Source organism: Notolepis coatsorum, assembly GCF_963971535.1.
Source record: "Notolepis coatsorum genome assembly, chromosome: 12".
NCBI classification, from domain to species: domain Eukaryota; kingdom Metazoa; phylum Chordata; class Actinopteri; order Aulopiformes; family Paralepididae; genus Notolepis; species Notolepis coatsorum.
In genome coordinates, this window is record NC_140176.1 from 64,830,197 (window position 1) to 64,852,135 (window position 21,939).

Below are 21,939 nucleotides of genomic sequence, written 5' to 3' on the forward strand. Positions count from 1 at the left end.
TGTGTGCAGCTAATCCTCGGGAGATTACACAATTCTTACTTCTCATAAAAGGGATTTTACCCCCATAGCACCGTTGCCCAGGAATTCTCCCCCAAAAACAAGCACCGACTCCTCCGCCAGAGGAGGAAAACAAGTCTGGTTCCAGCAACTACTGAGAGGCGCCAGAGGGAGGAACGGTAGGCCCTGACACCCTTTTTCTTTGGTCCTATGACAGGTGTTTATTGTTGAATTTTTACCCCCCCCCCCCCCCCCCCCCAGCCGTGTGCGCCAGGTTTGTTTCTTCAGATTCTCGTCTGACACGCACGCGTCGTGGGAGGCTGTTTGGAATGCACCGCGAGGAAAAACAGCTCTTGCCGTTGGCGTGGTGTGCACTTGCACATTTGATCCTCCGATGACTCAAGAGATCACACAGAATAGGCAGAAGGTTCTACTTGAGCGTCAACATAAGCTTTAAGGGATGCTCTTACTCATACCCACAAGTGTTGTTCTATAAACGCCGCTTATAGCGAGGAAACGTACTCACTGTTGAGACACCTACCGACATTTACACCTTTGAAAAACATAGATGAATGTTACAAACATTGAGCACATAAGTAAAATGATCCACAGCGTACAGTTAACAATGAGCTTTTCTCAAAATGGGCCATGCTTTTCTCACATCCTGTACATCTCCTCATCTCATTATTTGTATACTGTGTGCTTTATCCATTCAAACCAATTACTCTCTCTTATATTCAGCACCCCCCCCCCCCCCCCCCTTCACAGCCCTCCCCTGCCTGCCCTAGTGCTCTCACTTGCTTGCGCTAATCCCTTTGTTGTGGACTGAGGGGCCCAGGCTTTGGGCCGAGCATCCCAGCACTATGGGGGCTAATTCGGCTGAAGGGTGCCCACCAAGCCCTCCTGCTGTCCTCCACTAGATTAGGCGGGGCCCATTATTAACGCCTCCCTCATCCAGAACACATCCGCTGCTCTTCTCTCCTAACTTTCCCTCTTTTCTCCTCTCTTCTTCCTTCCTCCATTCGCTCGAAAAACCTCCCTCTCTCTCTCTCTCTCTCTCTCTCTCTCTCTCTCTCTCTCTCTCTCTCTCTCTCTCTCTCTCTCTCTGTCTCTCTCTCTCTCTCTCTCTCTCCGTCCGCTTCCCCTCTCCTCCGCGGTCCCAGGAGAGCGAGGGAGTCTGAAGGGGCCTCAGGGTGGGAACATGCAGTTCAGGAGCCTTGCTTTCCCTGCGCTGCTGCTGCTGCACCTCTGTCTGCTGCTGCCGAGGGTCCCGGGGGTGCGGGGAGAGGAGAGGGGCTTCCCACTGGAGGTTCTCAGGGCCTTGGGCCTGCCACCGGGGACCGGAGCCCAGCCTCAGCTCTACAGACACCAGACCGGTGTCCTACTCGCCTCACTGCTCCGGGCAGTGCACTGTGCAGAGAGGACCGGCACCTCACAGGAGGCCTGTGACAAGGTGAGACTCTCGTCTTATCATACTGATCTAGCTATTAACCTCTGTATACACAGTAACCCTCAAATCCAGCATGCTGACATAACAGTGAGGCCAGAACTATATATATATATATATATACACACACACACACACACACACACACACACACACACACACACACACACACACACACACACACACACACACACACACAATACTACTGTATATAATAACTATTATAATGATAATACTATATATAATAAAGGATTCTGACATGGTCCCCAAGTTCCTAATTATGACCAGGATTGATTGATTGATTGATTGAAAACTTTATTAACAGATTGCAGAATGGGTACAATACAGTATAGCTCAATACACACAATTGTTAAGGGGATGCAGACCAGAGAAAGACTTTCGTCTTGTTTACATCAGGGTCCCCAGATGAGATCCAGTATGTGAATTGCATGTATTGTGTAGGCTATTTATCCCATTCCCCTGCTCGGCCATTCCAGTCAGAACCTGCTCGTTATCGCTGGAATGTGACTGTATGTTGAGCATTAGGGCCTCGACCTCTACGAAGGCATTCATGCTGAGTGGCTTTAGACATCCTCTCAATAACAAACTCCACAGAAGGGAGTCCGAGAGGCACTTGGCTTTCACATGTTTGTGCAGGTGGGTTGAGAGTGGGATTATGTGAGTCTGCTGAGCTCCCTGGCCTTGAATGGAGCTCTCATTTAGGATAGAGGAATGAGGAGAGCCAAGGTCACTCAATAGAAATGTGCTCTTGTGACCCGAAAGCATTTTGGTCTTTGTTGACCACTGAATTGTGGTCTGTACAGTACTTCCAAGAGCTAGTGCTTCGCCCACCTCATTCAACCTTCTGTGTTTGGTGTGTGGGTTTAGTTAGGCTGGTATTCAACACAACACAACACACACTGATCCTTTGAGAAGCGCTTGAATGTGAGTGGATAAAATAAGTATTTTATCCAACTATGGAAGAGAGTAAAAGTTAGTCACTGACCTTGACCCGGCAGAAATCTCAAGTGAAATAGTGGGAAAAGATCTGGGTAAAGTTGGTTTGATGTGGAAAAGTCGAAAATCTTTTATTTTAATTTTTTACTCAGGGTAGGATGGGCAACAATCAGCAACCTTTTTCTTTTAATATATATATTTGATCACCTTTTTTAATTGCCATTTAAATTAAATAGCGTTAAATGTAATGACTGAAGGTTCCAGAACCAATTATGGTTTAATTGTAAATACCCTCCCTAAAATCAGCGGCAATAACTTTACTAATTACAATTACTAAAATTAGCAAAAGAATGTGGGGAAAAATATGTAACCATCATAAATGACAGTTGAAAATCAATTGCATTAAAATTAAAATAGTTAGAGTTCCAAAACCAATGCTGGTTTAATTCTAGATATCCTCCCTAAAATCTGCAATAATTACTTACTCAAGTTTTTGCTCCAATTTGTTATTTTATATTAAACCACCATTAATGACCATTTAAATTCAATAGAGTTCAAATTAAATGACTCAGGGCTAGATCCACAAAGAATGGATTCCCTTTCTCCGCCGATGACGTGTTAACACGTCATTCTCCGCCATGCGTTGTCTGCCAATGACTTGTTAAGGCGTCTTTGAGATCAATATTTCATATTTTCGTCATGGTATTCACATTTCACCCACGGAGTCTTGGCTGGTGCTGTAGGACTCCGCTCAACTCTGCAACGCTTCAATACTGCCACCTCGTGGCCAATCGACGAGTTGCCAAAACCGGAAGTGGCCGGAAGTGCTTAGTCCGTCCCCTATTCCGTCCGGCCACTCGCTATCGCTCCCGAGACTCAATCCAGACACCGTGGATATCGATCCGTTGCCATAACTCAATAAACAACATTATTTGGACGTATATTAGTATTATACAAACCGGAACTGGATCACCTATACCGCCACCTCGTGGCCGATCGACGAGTTGCCAAAACCGGAAGTGGCCGGAAGTGCTTAGTCCGTCCCCTATTCCGTCCGGCCACTCGCTATCGCTCCCGAGACTCAATCCAGACACCGTGGATATCGATCCGTTGCCATAACTCAATAAACAACATTATTTGGACGTATATTAGTATTATACAAACCGGAACTGGATCACCTAGATAAACATCCCATAATAGCGATCTTTTTGCTCCAGTATCATCCTCCATCGCTAAGAGGAAGCTGCCGTGAGTTTCAGCGTTTTTGATTATTATTATCCATACAAACTGCTCTGATCTATATATCACCCATACTACATTAATCATTTAACGTCGGTCATTGAATTATAAACGACCCCCCCCCCCTCTCTCCGGTCACCAGCAGATGACCAGTCATGACGTTTAGGATCATGTACAGTTGAAATTTTTAATATAACGTTGATCGGTATCAAACTGCATTTGATCATCTAATATATGCATTTATGGCTATATCTCACGTTGAAATACAGCAGAAAACGATAAAAACATATTTATACTCTGGACGGTATTTTAGTATGAATGTGTGAATGAAAAAGTAAAACGTTCCTACATCCTGAACGATAGATAATTGATGTTGAATGGGCCATAGTAATGTCAATTTAGCAATACAATTTAAAAAGTTATAGCCCTGCAAAGAAGGTGAACATCTCCATAGACAAATAGCGCTGGCAGAGAGGCTACAAGGATGGATATAAGCTCCGGCAGAGAATGGGTTTTAATTGCACCCTTACTTACAATTCATTATGAATTGAAAATGGGGGACCCTGATGTAAACAAGACGAAAGTCTTTCTCTGGTCTGCATCCCCTTAACAATTGTGTGTATTGAGCCATACTGTTTTGTATCTGTTAATACAATTTTCATTAAATCAATCACCATGCAAATTAGCACCGTGCAATCCATTCTTTGTGGATCTAGACCTAGAGTTCCAAAACCAGTCCTGGATGAATTCTAGAAATGCAATCTCAAATCAGCAGCAATTACTTACTCAAATCTTTGAGTAATTGATATTCAAATTATAATTTGTATGTGAACCTATTCCTAACATTAACCACTCACACTACCAACAAATTCTAAATAAATATAAACATTTCCTTCTGGGCCATCGGTTTGCAGGCCCAGTGAGGGCATTTAGTCTGCCCTATCTTTAGTCACCACCCTCTGTTACATAAGCAATCATATATTACAGATATTTGTCATTTCTGTTGAAAAGGCTTGGGTAGAAGACGATGTACATTAGGAAGTATTTCCCCTAATAGTGTCTTTCACTATTATGTACCTGACCCTTAGCTGCCAGAGATGTACCCCTCCTGCTGACTTGTTGTTTGTAAGTTGCTTTGGATAAAAGCGTCAGCTAAATTACTAAATGTAAATGATCACCTGACCACATCTCCTGCAATGATTATTCCGTATTTGACTGTGGAGGGAGGAGCAAATCTAGCTAGCAATTTGAACAGCAATGAACAGCAATTTCTTGTTTTGTTCCTGACTACAAGCATTTCAAGAGAACATTTAAATGCTCATTCTACGGATTATCATCATAACGTTTTCTTTGTGAGGTAGAAAGTTAGAAAGGTAGGGGTAACGACGGCCGGAGGGCATGGGACAGGGGAAGACTTGGGTGGCCGGTGCCGGGGCTGAGCCAGTTCCACCGGCCCGTTTGGGAGCACATGAGCAGGCTTAAGACGATCGACTGAGATCTGCTCCTTATTCCCCCCCATGTCCGCCACAAAGTACTCGGCTCGAGGCCCGGCTCGAGGACGCGGACGGGCCCGTCATAGGGAGCCTGCAGTGGAGAACGGTGGGCATCATGATGGATGAACACATACCTGGCAGTCATCAGGTCCTTAGGAATGTAGGACTGGGGAAGGCAGTGATGTGTGGGAACTGGGGTAAACACCCTCGCTGCGTCCTGGAAGGCAGACCGGTGAGCTGTAGTGGACCAAGGGGCAGAGGAACCAGGAAGGAACTCCCCCCGGACCCTCAGCGGTTGACCAAAGACCAATTCGGCTGAAGAGGACTGCAGGTCTTCTTTAGGGGCAGTACGCAGGCCCAACATGACCCACGGAAGATGGTCGACCCAGTTGCTGTCTGTGAGCATGGCCCGGAGAGCGGCCTTCATGGATTTGTGAAAACGCTCACACATCCCGTTGGCCTTTGGGTTGTATGCTGTGGTACGATGGAGTTTCACCCCAAGTCTCTCAGCCACGGTGCTCCACAGCTCAGAAGTGAACTGGGATCCCCTGTCAGAAGTCAGGTCCAATGGCGTGCCAAACCAAGTGACCCAGCCGGAGATAAATGCCCGAGCCACCTCCGCAGCCGTTGCCGATGACAGGGGAACAACCTCCGGCCACCTGGTGGTCCTGTCCACCATAGTAAGGAGGTGTGTGAAACCCTGTGAGGAGGTGTGTGAAACTGGCTTCCTGATGGCTTGTCGTACAGAACTTGTAAGTCGCTTTGGATAAAAGCGTCAGCTAAATGACTAAATGTAAATGTAAATGTAAATGGTGGCGTTGGCAAGGGCAGCCTTAGAGCCCTCGAATGCCTGGACCCGCTCCGGGGACCAGCCCACGTCATCGTTGGCTCTTTTCCCCTTCAACGCCTCATACAGAGGTCTCATCAGGTGAGCCGCATGGGCTATAAACCTATTGTAAAAATTAACCATCCCCAGGAACTCCTGGAGAGGTTTGATGGTGAGGGGGAGGGGGAAAGCAGCAATTGCCTCCACCTTGGTGGGTAGAGGAACAGCCCCCTGGGAAGAGACATGGTGGCCCAGGAAATGGCCGGCAGGCCGAACTGACATTTGGCCGGGTTCACGATCAGCCCATGCTCGTTGAGCCGCTCGAACAGTTGACGGAGATGTCCTCGATGCTCCTCCACCGATGCACTGGCTACCAGGATGTCATCCAGATAAATAAACAAAAATTACAGGCCTCGCAGCACAGAGTCCATCAGCAGCTGGAATGTTTGTGCTACCCCTTTAAGGGCGAATGGCATGCGCAGGAATTCAAACAGTCCAAACGGGGTGATAATGGCAGTCTTGGGCACGTCGAGCGGATGGACCGGCACCTGGTGGTAGCCACGCACCAAATAAAAATGGTGGCGCCCGCCAGGTGGACAGAGAAATCCTGGATATGTGGCACTGGGTACCGCTATTGCCAGTTTAGCAGCATCCAGGCAGCGCACTCATGCATAAACCGGCGGCCCCACCGTTGGGATGTAATGTTCCACCCCATGCTTGGCGACAGAGGCAGAGAAAGTGGGGACAGTCAGGGCAGGAAACTCAGCGAGGAGGCGCTGGTACATATTGCCTGTGGTGAGCATATTGGCCAGGGCAGGCGGCACTGGCCCCCCCAGTGTGCAGGAGTATGTGTCAAAGGACACAGAGCCAATCAGCGTACGGTTCGCAACGTCCACTAACAGTCTGTGAGCACACAAAAAATCTGCACCCAGTATAAGCACCGACACTGAAGCAATAATAAACTCCCAGCTAAACTGCTGTCTATGTAAACACATAGTCACGTACCTGGTACAAAGCGTACAGATGGAAGTCCCATTAGCCGCGTCCGGCGGTGGTCCATGTCCGTTTCCAAAGGCGTCCGTGGCCGACGCAGGCAGGATGCTCCTCTGGGCGCCCGAATCCACCAACAGACACCTACCAGACAACGTGTCCTCGATAAACAACAGCTTGTTGGTATGGATGCCATCGCTTATAGCCGCTAACGAGCGCTGGCTCTTGCGTTTCCCTGATTACCAAAGTTGCACGGTGGAACACAGCTCTTCGCTTTGTTGCCAAAACGGCGATGATAGTAACAAAGCCCTCTATCATCCCTCTGTGTCTGATCCCTGTGATCAGACACCCGATCAGACACAGCAGCCACACAGTACTGACAAGAGGCCAGTAGTATTTTGTCCGCCTCCTCCGCTAATCCACGGTAATCCTTGGTGCGCACGAGAGGCGAGCTGGCCAGAGCCATGCGCACAGGAGTCGGGAGTTGACGCAGGAAAAGCTGCACAAAAATAAAAGTAGCGTTACCTGAACCGAGCAGTGCTAGTATGTTCTCCATCAGTTCTGTTGGTTTACTGTCCCCTAATCCATTGAGGGACAATAGGCGCTCTGCGCGCTGTAACGGTTACAGGGAGGACAATGTAAACAGTGGCCACAATGTAAATAGTGGTCACAATGAGAACAGTGGTCTCCTACCTGGTCTCCTACCTCCCTCTAGTGGCCAGATGAGCCAGATGGTGCAGGTGGCCATTTTGGTCTGGTTAAATGTAATTGAGTTAATTTCCACTTGTTTGTTATCCTGGGCTTTTCCTTCCTTTGTTTAGATGTTGTCCCCCTGTCTGGTTGTTGTGTGTCGTATTGCCTTTTGTGTCCAGGTTTGATTATTCCTTGTGTGGTCTGATTTGGTATTGTTTGTTTTTGCCTGGCTGTGCCAGGTGTGGCTCATCATCGTTAGTCTGTGTATATTAGTGTGTTTCTCTCTCTCCTCATTGTGGCGTCATTTTCTCCTGTTACCTGTTTCCTGCCCTCGTTGTTGCTCTCCCTTGGTGGTTCTAGTAAGTGTAGTGTTTGTTTGTGCATCTTTGTTTTCTTGTGTTACCAGTTTGTTTTGTATTTAGTTTAGTGTAGTATAGTATTCCGTTTTGTGCATCTTTGTTTTCTCGTGTTACCAGTTCGTTTTGTATTTAGTGCCAGGGCCGCTGTGCTGTTTGTTTTGTTGTTCCTGTACTATATTCATGGCTCTAGTGATTCGCTAATAAATGATCACAGTATCTGAGAAGAGCAAACTGTTGTCTACGTTTCCTCCATTCACCAGTCATTCTGCAGGCTCGGAGGTGCTCTCCAGTCTTTCCGCATATTGGGTTCTACTTTTCCCCTCTACCTCGTAACACGCGCTCTGCATCTGACAGCTGGAACAACCGCAACAGCTTTTCTTTGAGCGTGTTGTATTTGCCGACTGCTGGTGGTTCTCTCAGGAATCCCATCACTCGGCGAGTAGTGGAGGAATCCAATGCTGCGACAACATGGTAATATCTAGTGTCATCCGCCGTTATTCCACGGAGGTGAAATTGTGCCTCGATGTGCTGAAACCACGGGGCCGGGTCATGTTGCCAAAACTCTGGCAACTTGACTGTAGCCGCATACACTGCGGGAACAACAGCCGGTGGAGCCTCGTTATTGCTCATATTTCACAATTCAGGGTCACCACTGTGAAAGTCAATAAATGAGACGAGCAGATGGAGTATCGAGTCTCTGAACTTTACTTCCAAACAAATCCAACAGAACCATGGTACAGCCACACCCTTAAGTCAACTCCTCCTTACCACCCAATCAGTGTCCATTCTGAAGTGAGACACCTCCATCTAGTGTCCACCACAATATATGGTATATACCTTTGATTTGGAAATAATATAGGTTTCAGGCGAGCAACCCGAATGATTTGCGCATATGCATATAACACGTCATATCTCGCAATCTAGAAAAAAAAGAATAGCGTGGAATAGCGCACAAACGGAAGTATGTAGAAAGGAACTGGTTTGTCAGTGTTGGACTATAAATAGTGCCTGTCAAATGAGCCATACTATTGTCTCCATAGCTATAATATAGAATATACGATGGGTCCGCAAACATCGTGAAAATGGTCAATAACGCTGGCGCCATTGAGTAAAGATGGGAAAACAGCATGGCAGTCAATGAGTTAATGTAATGAATTATTATTGTTATTATTAAAAAGCTAAATTGTATATTATACTGTATTGTATTATGAATTGATTAGGAGTATGTCTTGTTGTTTTCTGTATGCTGAAGAAAAAATCACTGGTTTTCATATGGTTATAACAACATGTATGTAAAGTAAATATCTATATAGATATTAGTTTAACAGACCCTGTGTGTGTGTTAAACTTTAGAGACAGACATTCCTCTGTAGCAGGGAGCAAGAGTGGTGGCTATAGTGACGAGATAAGAGCCAGAGAGCCAAGGTCACTCACAGAGTTAGGGAAACATCAACATTCAGGAAGAGATAGCCGACGAGCTAGTAATTATACGTGTATGGGTCAGCCATTGACGGCCGTTGCCAGGGGGACAATTTTAGAGAAACATCGCGTGAGAGAGAGAGACTTTAAGACCTTAAGCTGTGAGTCTTCCGGGTGGGAAGCCAGACGAGTTTTGAGAGCGAGATGGACCACACCGAGACCTGAGCTCCCAGCTCCCTGAACGAGGGTTGGGAGGGGGAGGGGAAAGACCATGCGGTAGAAAGATAGCTAACAGGCTAAGAGACAGGCTATCGGCTAGCAGGACAGGACGCAGGACCACCAAAGCGATCGACAGAGAATCTATTAATATAGTTTCTGATACCATCAAAGACTTTCATTCTGTACGAGATGCTATGTTTATGGAAAATAAACATCCTTTAATGATAAAGGATGACGTTTCCTGTACCTTCTTTTGTCCGGATGCATTAACGGGGGCAAACAGTGATTACAGCCAGTACGGGGGAGGACCGACTTCCAACGAACGATTGCCTCATCATCAACAACTAAGACACAATGCAGAGACTTCACGGAAGGGCAGATGAAGGCTGATAAAGGCCATGTAACAATGCCATGTGAATTTCTCAGTGTATAATGTCAGTCTGTAACTGTATTTTATGTGTTATGGACCCCAGGAAGAATGGGGATCCAAATAAACTTAAACTTAAACTAGCGGCCGACTCAAAGAAGCGGTTCGTCCTCTCGCTCACTCGTCCATCCATCCCTCTCAACACAGCTAGGTTGAAAAGAACGCTGTGCAGTTGCTGAATCAGTCATTAGTTGCTGTTCAATGTGTTCATGTTCGCAAATCAAATAAACTCATTCACTTGAAAGTCATTAATTTGAATGATTTGTTCGCAAACCGTACATCACTTCTGTTTGTGGCAAACAGCTACTGGGTAATGTAGTATTTTATCTGGGTGGATGTATCATATTTTATTATTGTCTTAAATTTTACTTTTAAAGTAGTTTGCTTATAAAGTAATCCCAATGTACTATGAGCAGGCAAACATGTACCTGCCTGTGATGATGATGTCAGCTGTGCCTCCCTATACTAATGGCCTGATGAGTCATCATAATGCATCATATATGCACTCATGAAAGGAATTGTCTTTACTTGAGGATGAACACAGAAAGAAAATGTAGATTTTGAACCGCACCATCCAATACTTGTTTACTGCTGCATTTGGAAATGCGTCAAATCTCAATGCCATGCGTTTCCGTGGATCTTTAATCTCATGAAAGGTCACAGTTGTTTGTTGGCTCCAGTTTTATTGTGCAATTTCCACCTTGATACAATCAAAGTTGTGAACAAGTAAAATCTGGGCAAATTCACACTTATTTTATTTTTTATTTTTTAATTTGACCTGTAGATACAATACATTTGAAAAAATATATATAATTACCATAAATCACCATGTAAACAAAGCCAGTAATAGGGCGACAGTGTATCACCAGCTTAAAAACAGTGATTACAAACTGACGAACATTACAAACTGACGAACATTACAAATTGACGAACATTACAAATGTTAAGCCTCAATCCGTTTTCTTTCTTCCTCGTCTTGTCCATGCCACAGTGCCTGACACCAGACATCGTCCTCTCCGTGCTGGACGACGATGGGAGGGCGTACGTCACCGAGGACGACTACCAGCGGATGTCCACCGTTCTGCTCTACTACATAATCAACATGAAAGACCTGTGCGCCTCAGGCTCCAACTCTGCCTCCTCTTTCTCATCCTCATCCTCATCTCTGAACTACCAGTTCTACCTCCTGGCCCTCACCAACCTATACCACACAGAGGAAAGCCGCTTCCTGTCTTTCAACGAGACAGAGAACATCCTACAGCTCATCAACCAGTACTACGAACCGCCTATCCAGACGGCCTCATCTTACTCACAGGTAAGACTTGGATTGTTTCTTTTTTATGTCTGGGATGACTCACCCCTCCTTCCAAACAGTACTGATCTTGTAATGATAGTGTAACTGAGTGAATTTGAAATTTGAACCTGGGACCATAGGATTCACAGGAACCAGCTGAGCTAAAGGGTCAGTACCAGTTAGCAGGTGCTGGTTGACTGCAACCGACTCATTAGTATAGTTTACAGTCGTCCTCCCCCCGAGAAGTGTGTCCTCGCACTTTCTTTCGTCCACTTTCCCCGGGTTAAGGCACTGAGATCCCACCCCCATTGCTATGTATGTGAATCTGGATACAGATTCACAGGGCAGTGAGATCCCACTGCTGCCACCAATGCAACCGAGTGGATTTGAACCTGGGACCATAGGATCCACAGGCGGCTGCACTAACTAAGGGTCCGATCCGTTCGCAGGTGCTGGTTGACTGCGACTGATTTGTTAGTAGTTTACAGTAGCATAGATCATGGAATACATAGGAATTAGCTTTTTCACTTGGTTTACGAGATATTTGGCAGAAGATGAACGCACAGAGATCAATGGCGATTTTCATCAAACAGTCAAACTAGTTGTAGAAATCTAGAATCAAGTATACTATTACAGTATTTATAAAGCATTGTCACGGTATTTGAAAAGGTAACAAGAGACGACCAGTACACCACCTGGAAGTAATCATTTGACGTGTGATCTCACAGTGTATCGACGCCTCCCATCTCATGGAAGAGGCCGACGTGAAAGACAGCCGGGGCGCCGGGATGACGTCCTCTGTGTCCAAGCTGGCGGCAGCCATCATCACCCACACCCTCCGCGGCCACTGTTTCAGCAAGAGGAGCCTCCCCTCCCCATCCTTCTTCACCGACTACATCTTCCTATCCCTCAACCGCACCAGTGACCTCCAGCTCTTGGGTAATTCTTCATGAGTGAAACCTTTGTCGTTAACCCCCGGCATGCCGTCGCTGTACGGTTTCCCCGTGGTGACGAGGCCATTTCTCTCCGTAGATTTGGAGGAGCTGCTTCAGCGACTGGGCGTAGGAAGGGAGGGAGCCGCTCACTCTCACGGCAGGGCGAGGCGCAGCGTCACGGGACCTCCGCTGGATGCTTGCGTCCAAGAGACTCGGGGTATCAGCACAGACTGGGGCCAGGTGATAGTGACACAAAGAGCAGATTACTTCATATACAGCACACCAATATCTCATAATAACTCATATTTGGGATATTTAAAGTGACAATGTGTGTTATGTTTCCCTTTTATTAAATAATCAAGTTCTGGAGTGCATACAGTGCGCTTCACCACCGCCGCTCTAGCCTCAAATGGTCTGGTGAGACACAACCCTAAACCGCATTTAGTGTTGTAGCCGTGCTTAGTGTCGTGTCTCACCAGACCATTTGAGCAGAAAAGGTGAGTGTCGTGTTGAAGCGCTGGTGGTCTCAATTTGCTCTGTACACTCCCCAGAACTTGATTAATTAAAATTAAATTAAATTAAAAATACATTGTCACTTTAAGTTTTTATTTTGTGTTGGTATACATATAAACACCATATGCCGTACAAAAACCCAGATAAGCTCTTATACCAGTTATGAGAAACCTGGATAAGAGACCTGAGATATGCAGATATTAGCTACAATACTGAGGCGTGTAAAGACTTTATCCTGTTCATTGTTGGGTTTTGCAGTCTGTGTAAGTATCGGCCCAATTGTAATACTTGCAACATTCCATTTACTCACGCATATGGAGATATTGATGATCGGGCCATGAGATTGCATGTAAGACCTTACAGGATATAAGCTGGTAAATTTGTATTTTATTCAATGGGAAACAGAGGCAATATGTCCATAAATGTCTTTTCTCCCGTCAGTTCACTTTTATTTCTGGTCATCTTTGAGGATTCACTATCAAATGCTAATTTGTCTTTTGTTCATCTTTTTAAATCCTGACCGAGACATTAACATCCATGAAGAACATCCTTATATCTGTCAGCCTCCTCCACACACATTTCTAGCTCAATCCGAGATTAGAATACAACCTCAGGTCTTATTGTAATTGACAAATCGGTGCTGACTTCATGCATGCATGAATGCCGTTATCTGCCACAGTATTTTTGGAGGCAGAGCCACTTTCTTTCATTCATTCGGTATGTGTGGTTATGACTTGTTGTGGCCCTCGCAGAACCATAGAATGTCTCAGTATCGGCGTTTAGGTGGCGTAGCGGAGATTGCGTTCGTCACCAACCCCGGAGCTGTGAGCTGGATTCGCCTGTTCGAATCCAGCTCACAGCTCCGGGGTTGTCACCAGCTTGGCTGGCCGTTCACACTAATACAATTGGCAGTATTAGAGGGTGGGAGAAGCTGGCGGGGTGGGTCCGGGTCGTTGTAAACAGCGACTCCTACAGTTCGGTCGGGGCGCCTGCTAAGCGCGGATAGGACTTGAGTGGGATAGTGTGATCCTTCCACACGCTACGCCCTCTCAATGAGAATCCGCGCTGCCAGGTGAAAAGAAGCGGTTGATTGGCTGGACGTGTGTCAGAGGAAGCACGTGATAGCCTCCACTCTCCCAGATGATCTGACTGTGGGGGGTAAGTGCGCAGCGACCAGGAAGGGGATTGGGAATTGGCATACGACTAACATTAGGATGGGAGAAAATCGGAGGAAAATGGAGGGGGGAAAAGATCAATAAAAAAAAATAAAAAAAATGTCTCGGTATCTCCCTGGGCTGAGGCACACACACGCCGCAGTGCTTTTGATGTTGTGAGTTCAAATCTGTCCAAACGTAACCTCTCAGACTCTTCAGGGTGTACTTTGGGTGATTAAATCTGTGATTTTTTTAATAATCTCGCTTCCCACCCCTTCAGTTCAGTTATTTATTTATTTTCTAGTTTTGGACACATAACAATGGTAATTTCATAAATCGCCAACGTTTTACCAGCTGCTATTGCAGCATTGTCCAATTGTCCGAAAGGGGCTAGGGAGAAGCACTAGGCTTGTCGGGCCCTACCCCTGAAGACTTACGTTTTTTTTCTTTTTTACATTTACATACATAGTACATACATATAATACACATTACAGTACATACAGTACACATTACAGTATAGTATACCTGCAGTATATAATAGTATAATAGTATAATAGTGTATATACAACACATATATAATGTGATATGAGATATATAGTAAGTACATGCTATATACAATATCATATAGTACCATAATATAATAGCAAATAGTGTAAATATAGTTTAATATAATATACAAATGAATTATAATATGATTATATAATGTAATATGCAACATACAATATACAGTATCATATGTATTTTTTTATTAATTAAATGCAATTAAAGCTCTTCTTCCCTTCTGTATCACATAAAACTATCTTCCTAATGGTCCTCAATAATGGAGTGAAGGCTGATGTCACTGTCAATCAGATCAAGTCAAGGAAGGGTCATGATGTCAGAATACCAGTGTTCTAATTCTCTGCTTGGTGTCAGACTTTGGTGCCAGTTCTATTGAAGCCTGTATTAAAATCCAAAATATACCAGCTATCTGAGGAAATATACATCAACCAATTTACATCAAACATTAGCTAGTTAACGAAGCAACAAATCGCAGATGACTCTGACATCCGAGGTAACCTGTTTAAATGGCAGGTCATTAAACGTAATGTTGGGTGAACTGAGGGTTTCCACACTTGGCACCAATGTGCATTCACACGCTACACAGTGATGTAATGACCCTTCCTTCTTTTATAGGTTCCTTGGTTTCCTCCTGAAATATGTCAAAAACATGGCATCAAAAGTCTATCACGTCATTTTCTAATATGTTTTCTTCTCAATTCAATCAGATTTGCTTTTCAGCCAATCAGTTGCTCGATATTTTTGCTGTGGACCCTCATTCACCGATTTCCAGGGAGCACTTCAGACAAATCTGTCCTGCCATCATCCAGCAGTTGCTAGGCAACGCCTGCGAGGCCACAGGGCAGACAACAAGAGCATCTCCGCCCACTGCCCTTGAGAGTAAGTCACGTTTACCACATCACTGTTCTGATTCATATCATTACTAACTGATTGTTATGGTGCTGGTGCACCCAGTTAAACAAAAAACAACCATAAAAGGTGCTGTAAGTGGTATTACTTTAGTTCAAATAAGTGTTAAAAATACATATTAAAATAATAGCTCTACATTCCGACAGCCATCACTGATATAGTGTTTGGTCAGTAACATGGGTCTCCAACTTTTAAGCAAATATGTGCTTGAAACAAGTAAAATAATCTGCCAGTGCAGTAAGAAAATTAGGCTTGGCAAGATTTCTTGCAAAATATATATATATATATATATATATATATATATATATATATATATATATACTATATATACTATATACCACTTACAGCACCTAAAGTAAAGTGATTTAAACTAAATGGATTGTCCAAAATCATTTCAAAACAGATATGTGGTTCTTCAGTGCAAGGATTAAACTGTTCTACTCAATATCTATACATTCCCCACCCCCTCTTTCACATCAGCTTTCACATCATGTTTCAGATCATGTTTCATTTAGTTTGTCAATGCAGGAATTTTTTTTTAATAAAAAATCTGTCAATTGACAAATTTGCATCCTTGACTTTGTCTATTTTGCAGCTGTAAATTGTTTGCTGCACTTTATGCATTGCTCTTGATCTGCCAATTTTGTGCAAATTTTATGCTGCTATTTGTCTTTTTTTTTTTTTACTGCTGTGAAGCACTTTGAGCGTTAGGTTATGACTATAACCAAGTTCTGTTAACACTTAGTGAACGCTCAGCGTTTTATGCATATATCTCGCTTCAGCATATATACACTGAATAATTTCACCAAATGTACCTTTAATGCCCGCATTCATCTGGCCACACCCCCATCCGCTTACCTATATAAGCAGGGATGGTGCCACACACTCATCTCCTTCCCAACAAATTTCACCACAATGAAAAATCAAGGGCCTGCAGCAGCGTCTAGACGCTGAGCGTTCACTAAGTGTTAACAGAACTTGGTTATAGTCATAACCTAACGTGTATCACACTTAGCTCACGCTCAGCGTTTCATGCATAATAGGAGCTGAGCGGGAGCTAGAAGCTCGACAAATGTACCCTGCTGAGGCCCCCCACAACCATCAGACCAGGGAGGGCCGAGCCCCCCCGACCCCCCCTAATGGAGGGCACCCCCCCTATTAGAGGTTTACCGGGAGGGCGACGGACCCGACCGTGCGAAGAGGCACTCAAGCAACTCAACGCACAGGGTGAGCAGACCGTGGCTTGACCCCACGACTACACACACGCACAACCCGCATGCCACCCGGGAACGAGCGGAGGGAAACAACCTCGTTACTGCCCCCAGAATCACGGGGTCAAGGGCAAACCCAACCCCGTGGCAAGGCCGTAGCAGCGGAGCGCGAAGGAAGACCCAGACCCACCAAGGGACTGGACCCCCTGGAACGGGGGCCCGGAGAAGTCCATGATGCCAGCATCAAGACCCCACCAGGTGGGCACTTAGTGACCCCGCCCCCCACATCGCCAGCGTATTCGGACAAAGGCCCCTCAGCCGAGCGGGCCCCGTCCCCCCAATAGTACACCGCCTGGCACACTGACCCTGCAACAGGCAGTCAGCATGGCCGTAAGCACACAAAAAAGGTTAACCAACGGAAGCAGGCAGCGCACCGGGGAAAAACCAGGCAACAGGCTATTAACCCTAGCCTGGAGACTGCGGACAAGACAGGCGCCAGAGGGGACAGCTGAACACAACCGCCCCGGCGGAAGGAGCGGAAGCTGGCGGTGTTGCATGACCAAGCCTCCATTTAAAAAAAAAACACCCAGAGGGGTTGAGGCAGAGAAGGCTGACACGATTGGCAGACGTCATGAACGTGCAGGGGCACCCTCAAACGGTGAACCCGGGAGTTGACACTGCTCCAACACACCAGGGAATCAACCACCTTGGCGTTACCCAATGCGGTGGTTGTTCCTATAACCCCTCAAGAAAAAACTCCAAAACACACCTGCGGGTATACACCGGCTATACCGCAGTACAAGTGTTTCAGTTTTCAAAAAAGGGTTAACCCAGGCCTACGAAACATTACTTCGGACCGGGCCTGGCGATACGGGAAGCACAGGGTCACCTAAGGAGGTCAAAGACCACCCCAACAGGCCCCTCTTCGCCATGCGCGAGAGAGGAGCGAAAAAGAATGGAGAACCAGCCCCTAAGCACACCGTACTTGGTATTCCCAGGCGGTCTCCCAACCAAGTACTAACCAGGACCAACCTGTGTAGCGGCCGAGATCCGACGAGATCGGGCGTGTACAGGTTGGCATGGCCGTAAGCCATTACGACAGTGCTGAGTAAAAACGTACCCAACCAGGGTCTCCATAGCGCTTAACCCTGTGACACCCGGACCGACCTGGCATTTTTCCCCCTGAAAAAAGCCCAAGTCCCTCAGGGTACCAGAACAGCAGATCTGCATCCCCGGCGGACAACGGGTTCAACTGATCCGGACCAGCGTGACCAGAACCAGTCCCGTGCCCTAACCACGCCGACATGCCTACTCCAGGAGAAAGGGGAGATATGCGTGTCGATCTTAACATGAAAAGAAGGCGCCACCCAGACGTTCGGGCGAACCGCGCCTGGTGGCCCACCCCAAGGGCGTGAGACCCCTCTACATATGTTCAGATCCATTCCGTCATCATCCCCCAGACATGAACGAGAATCCGTCGATAACCAACCCAGGCCGTGGGATGTGGTCGTCGGAAGAGGAAAAACCCCCATCTCAGTTGCTTTATAAAAACGCAGTTTTAACCTAAGGGCAACCAAGGCGTGCCAGTCAGTCGCCTGTTTACAGCGAGCTAGCACTATACGTGCGTCGGGACACACCCCCATCAATGAACAGGCTATTTAGACCTGTCATTGAATCCCCAAGGCGCCCAGGGGAACGACAAGAGGGGTGTGACACTTCCTAACTCCAACACTTTTTGAATAGAAAAGAAGGAAGCACCAACAGTATGTATCCCAGTCTACACAGCCGGGGGTAAAAGAAATTCACATTTTTACATCCCACCACCCTCCCATAGGAAGGAGACGGGGATCCCCAGAGAGACTTCCCACGCGAGCTGTACAGATTGAAAAGAATATATTGCACCTTGAGCCATGTAAAAAATTGGGCCTCTCCGGGGAAGAGGCACTGAACCCATACACACTCAATAATCGAATTGAATCGAATACATACACAATAGAATAGGACACCTTTTAGAGGGTCCAATCACTTTGACAATCTGAGGAGGAAGGCTCTGTACTCTGATGGAGGCTCCCTCACATGGAAGGAGGAATCCGAACTCACAGAAGGCCCGAATAGGCGCTTGGTGAGGAGGAGCCCTGACCACCCCCCCGAAACAGATCCATCACATGGACCTGAACAGCACACGGAAGTCCTACCAACAGAGACGCGCACGGTGACGTACTCTATGGCGGGGGGATTTCTGCGGTGCACACGCCCAATATTCCAGGCCGTGGGACCAGGAAACTCCCTCCCCCCCACCCCGTAACGTGCCGAACCGCAACGTGACAGGAACCTTGAAGGACAGGGGGTGTACCCCTGACCGACAGAAACAAGGGGGAGAGGAAAGGTTATCAGTTCACCCCTTTACGACCCCACACCCATGATACGATGTAATGACAAAAAGAGAATATGACACAGTCATAGTCAGCTCTATGAAGCGTTTGACAGCTTCACACAGCGCATGAGCTAACCTGCTATCTGATTTTTACTAAGGAAAAAACACAGAATAGAGAGGGCTCTCTAAGAGCCCCGGTCCAACATACACATGTGCTTCTGTGGCCAGTCCAACCCAGTTGTAGGTCACATGACACACACAACCCATCATCACCTACAAAAAATGGCAAAAACACTCTACAGAGGAACGCCGTTTTTCATAATGAGAGAATACATAATTCTCGATTAGTATCGGCCACAGGCCTTGCTAAGCACACACGACAGCGACCAAACAATCTTTTCTTTTAGGAAAATAAAGTTTCTCCAGCAGTTTTAGCACAACCTCAGCAATCAAGCTAAGGGTTACATCGCATCCCTACCACACAAAAGACACAATGTAGTGCAACAACATGTCTGATAGGAGGATGAAAAAGTCCCAGGGAACCGGGGGGAAAACACAATCCTCCTGCTTTACCCTTAATACGGCCAGTTAAAACAGGAAAACCTGTTAATATGTGAACACACTGTTCATTGTCATCACAGGCTGAGAAAAGAAAATTCTTTACTCATTTGTCACTAAGCATAGCTTCATAGGTTAGTTACCCCTTAGTTGTGAGTACACGGTACATAACAACACACATGATGTTTCTCACACAACAACCAGATCATTTTCACATCTGTAACAACAACCCGATTTGCCCGGAGAAGCTATTTACCAGTGACAAGACAGTTCACACAAAACTCGCGTCGTATCCCAAATGTATTGCAGCAACACACGTTTTCTTACTGCACCTGGTATTCCCAGGTGGTCTCCCATCCAAGTACTAACCAGGGCCGAACCTGCTTAGCTTCCGAGATCGGACGAGATCGGGCGTGTTCAGGTTGGTATGGCGGTAATGGAAAACAGCGTTATTTACAAAAAATATAGAAGGTAAAGCCAGAAAGACGCGTATAAGGTCTGGCCAAACCCTGTCCTACCCGGAGCGTAGATCAGCGAAGTGCAGTCTCAAGACACCGTAGAAACACAGCCATCCTGTGTTGTTCGATCTGGGCAGCGTCGCCGCTCTACCCGTCGCAACGGTCCCTTTGTTGACGCAATCCTTGCCGTCCTGGCTCAGGGCAGGATCGACGAACATCCCCTGTCAAAGATGACGTCGTAGTCAAGAGTGTAAAATATGTTATAATCAAAGCACGTTCAACAGAGTAGCATTAAGCTAACGGCCGCTCCAACCGTCGGTCGCTACTGCCCCTGCTCGCGAGACGCCGAGCGAACGGCGCACGCGACCAGAGGGGAGCTGTCATTGTCAATTAGCCCCCATAGCACTAACAGACAAGTGAAGCCTGCCAGCAACAGTACTCACCCAACCTGAAACCCACCGCTCCTCACAACAGCGGCGCGTCACACAGTTCAGCTGTGGCCTGAAAGGTTTCACCCCAACCAACACAGCAAGGAACTGCAGTTGAGAAGCATGCAGCGGCGTGCTCCCAATACGAAAACCGGTGGAGGGTTTTAGAATGATCACCATCTTCCAGACACTCCAGTGACGAAGACAACATCGCCGTATTTTCTCGAAAATAGTGAGAGAGAAAATAAAGATATGTATCTCCTTGTTCTTCCTCTCCTCGTAAACATTGCTTTTCCAGCCAATATTTTTCTCCACGTCAAGTGGGCATATGAGCAACACGTTGCTTGTGATGAAATTTGAGAAGGAGATGAGTGTGTGGCACCATCCCTGCTTATGGTAAGCGGATGGGGGTGTGGCCAGATGAATGCGGGCATTAAAGGTACATTTGTGAAATTATTCAGTGTATATATGCTGAAGCAAGATATATGCATGAAACGCTGAGCGTGAGCTAAGTGTGATACAGAACTGCAATTCTTGTATGAAAGGTGCTATACAAATAAAGTGTATTACTACTTGACCTGAACCCCAGAACCCACCTCACCCCTGCCCACTTTGCCAACCTAGGATGGCTTAGAGTAGACGACAGAGTACAGCAACTTGCAATGGGCCTGGTCTACAACTATACGACCGGGGTGCCCATGTACATGTCAAAATACTTCCCAAAGGTCAGTGAATACCACAACCACTACACCAGAGGAAGCTCAACAAATCATGTTAAACCCAGATTCGGCTCAAACAAGGGACTAAACACGTTTCGCAATTATGCCACAACAATGTGGAACGCCCTACCCAAAGCTGTAAAGGAATGTGAATCCCTGCCCACATTAAAAACCGCTCTTAAAGAGCACCTACGGGAGGCTGCAATTCGAAACTGGCCACCGTAAATGCCCAAAACCCCCACCACCTCCTAATAGACAGTCTCCTCACCACCGCATGTATATATTCCCTCCCCGCCGTATGTATATTTCCCTCCCACCCACCCACCCCCTCCTAATGTACAGTCCCCTCCCCATCATATGTATATACTTAGAGCCATATGAAATCCGCGTTCACGGAATCGCGGACGGAATCGCGGAATTGACCAATAAAAATGGAATCAACTGCAAAACGTGGAATATTGCAGAATTTGGCCTAATCTGGACTGAAATTCCGTTTTTGGGTGGAACGCTTGGTGCACACGCGACCGGGGAGGCGGACGCTAGAGCGGGTTACACACAACACAGGCAGTCTCCCAAGCGTCTCGCTGCTTCGGTGTTTACATCGTCAAGAAGCTAATAAATTCCCCAAATAAGCCCTCAATTCAGAGCAGAGCAGTATCCTAATGACTTTTATGCCTCCGGCGATAAGGTGTTTTGCTAATTCTGTCAACGTTCCGTGGACTGGAGCCACAAAAACACTTGCGACACTGTTGTGATTAG

The 21,939-nt window shown here is 46.4% G+C and overlaps 1 protein-coding gene across 1 annotated transcript in view; it reads left to right on the plus strand.

Annotated features, from left to right (window-relative positions):
• Positions 1-1,198: 1,198 nt before the first annotated feature.
• Positions 1,199-21,939, plus strand: part of LOC311237873 (zinc transporter ZIP12-like) — a gene marked incomplete at both ends in the record, with an annotated part of 42,176 nt that continues 21,435 nt past the window's right edge. Inside the window, 5 exons of the mRNA XM_084325848.1 lie at positions 1,199-1,450; positions 11,058-11,381; positions 12,089-12,299; positions 12,393-12,535; positions 15,231-15,402. Coding sequence (XP_084181974.1) covers positions 1,199-1,450; positions 11,058-11,381; positions 12,089-12,299; positions 12,393-12,535; positions 15,231-15,402 — 1,102 coding nt within the window. The remainder of the gene's footprint in view (positions 1,451-11,057; positions 11,382-12,088; positions 12,300-12,392; positions 12,536-15,230; positions 15,403-21,939) is intronic.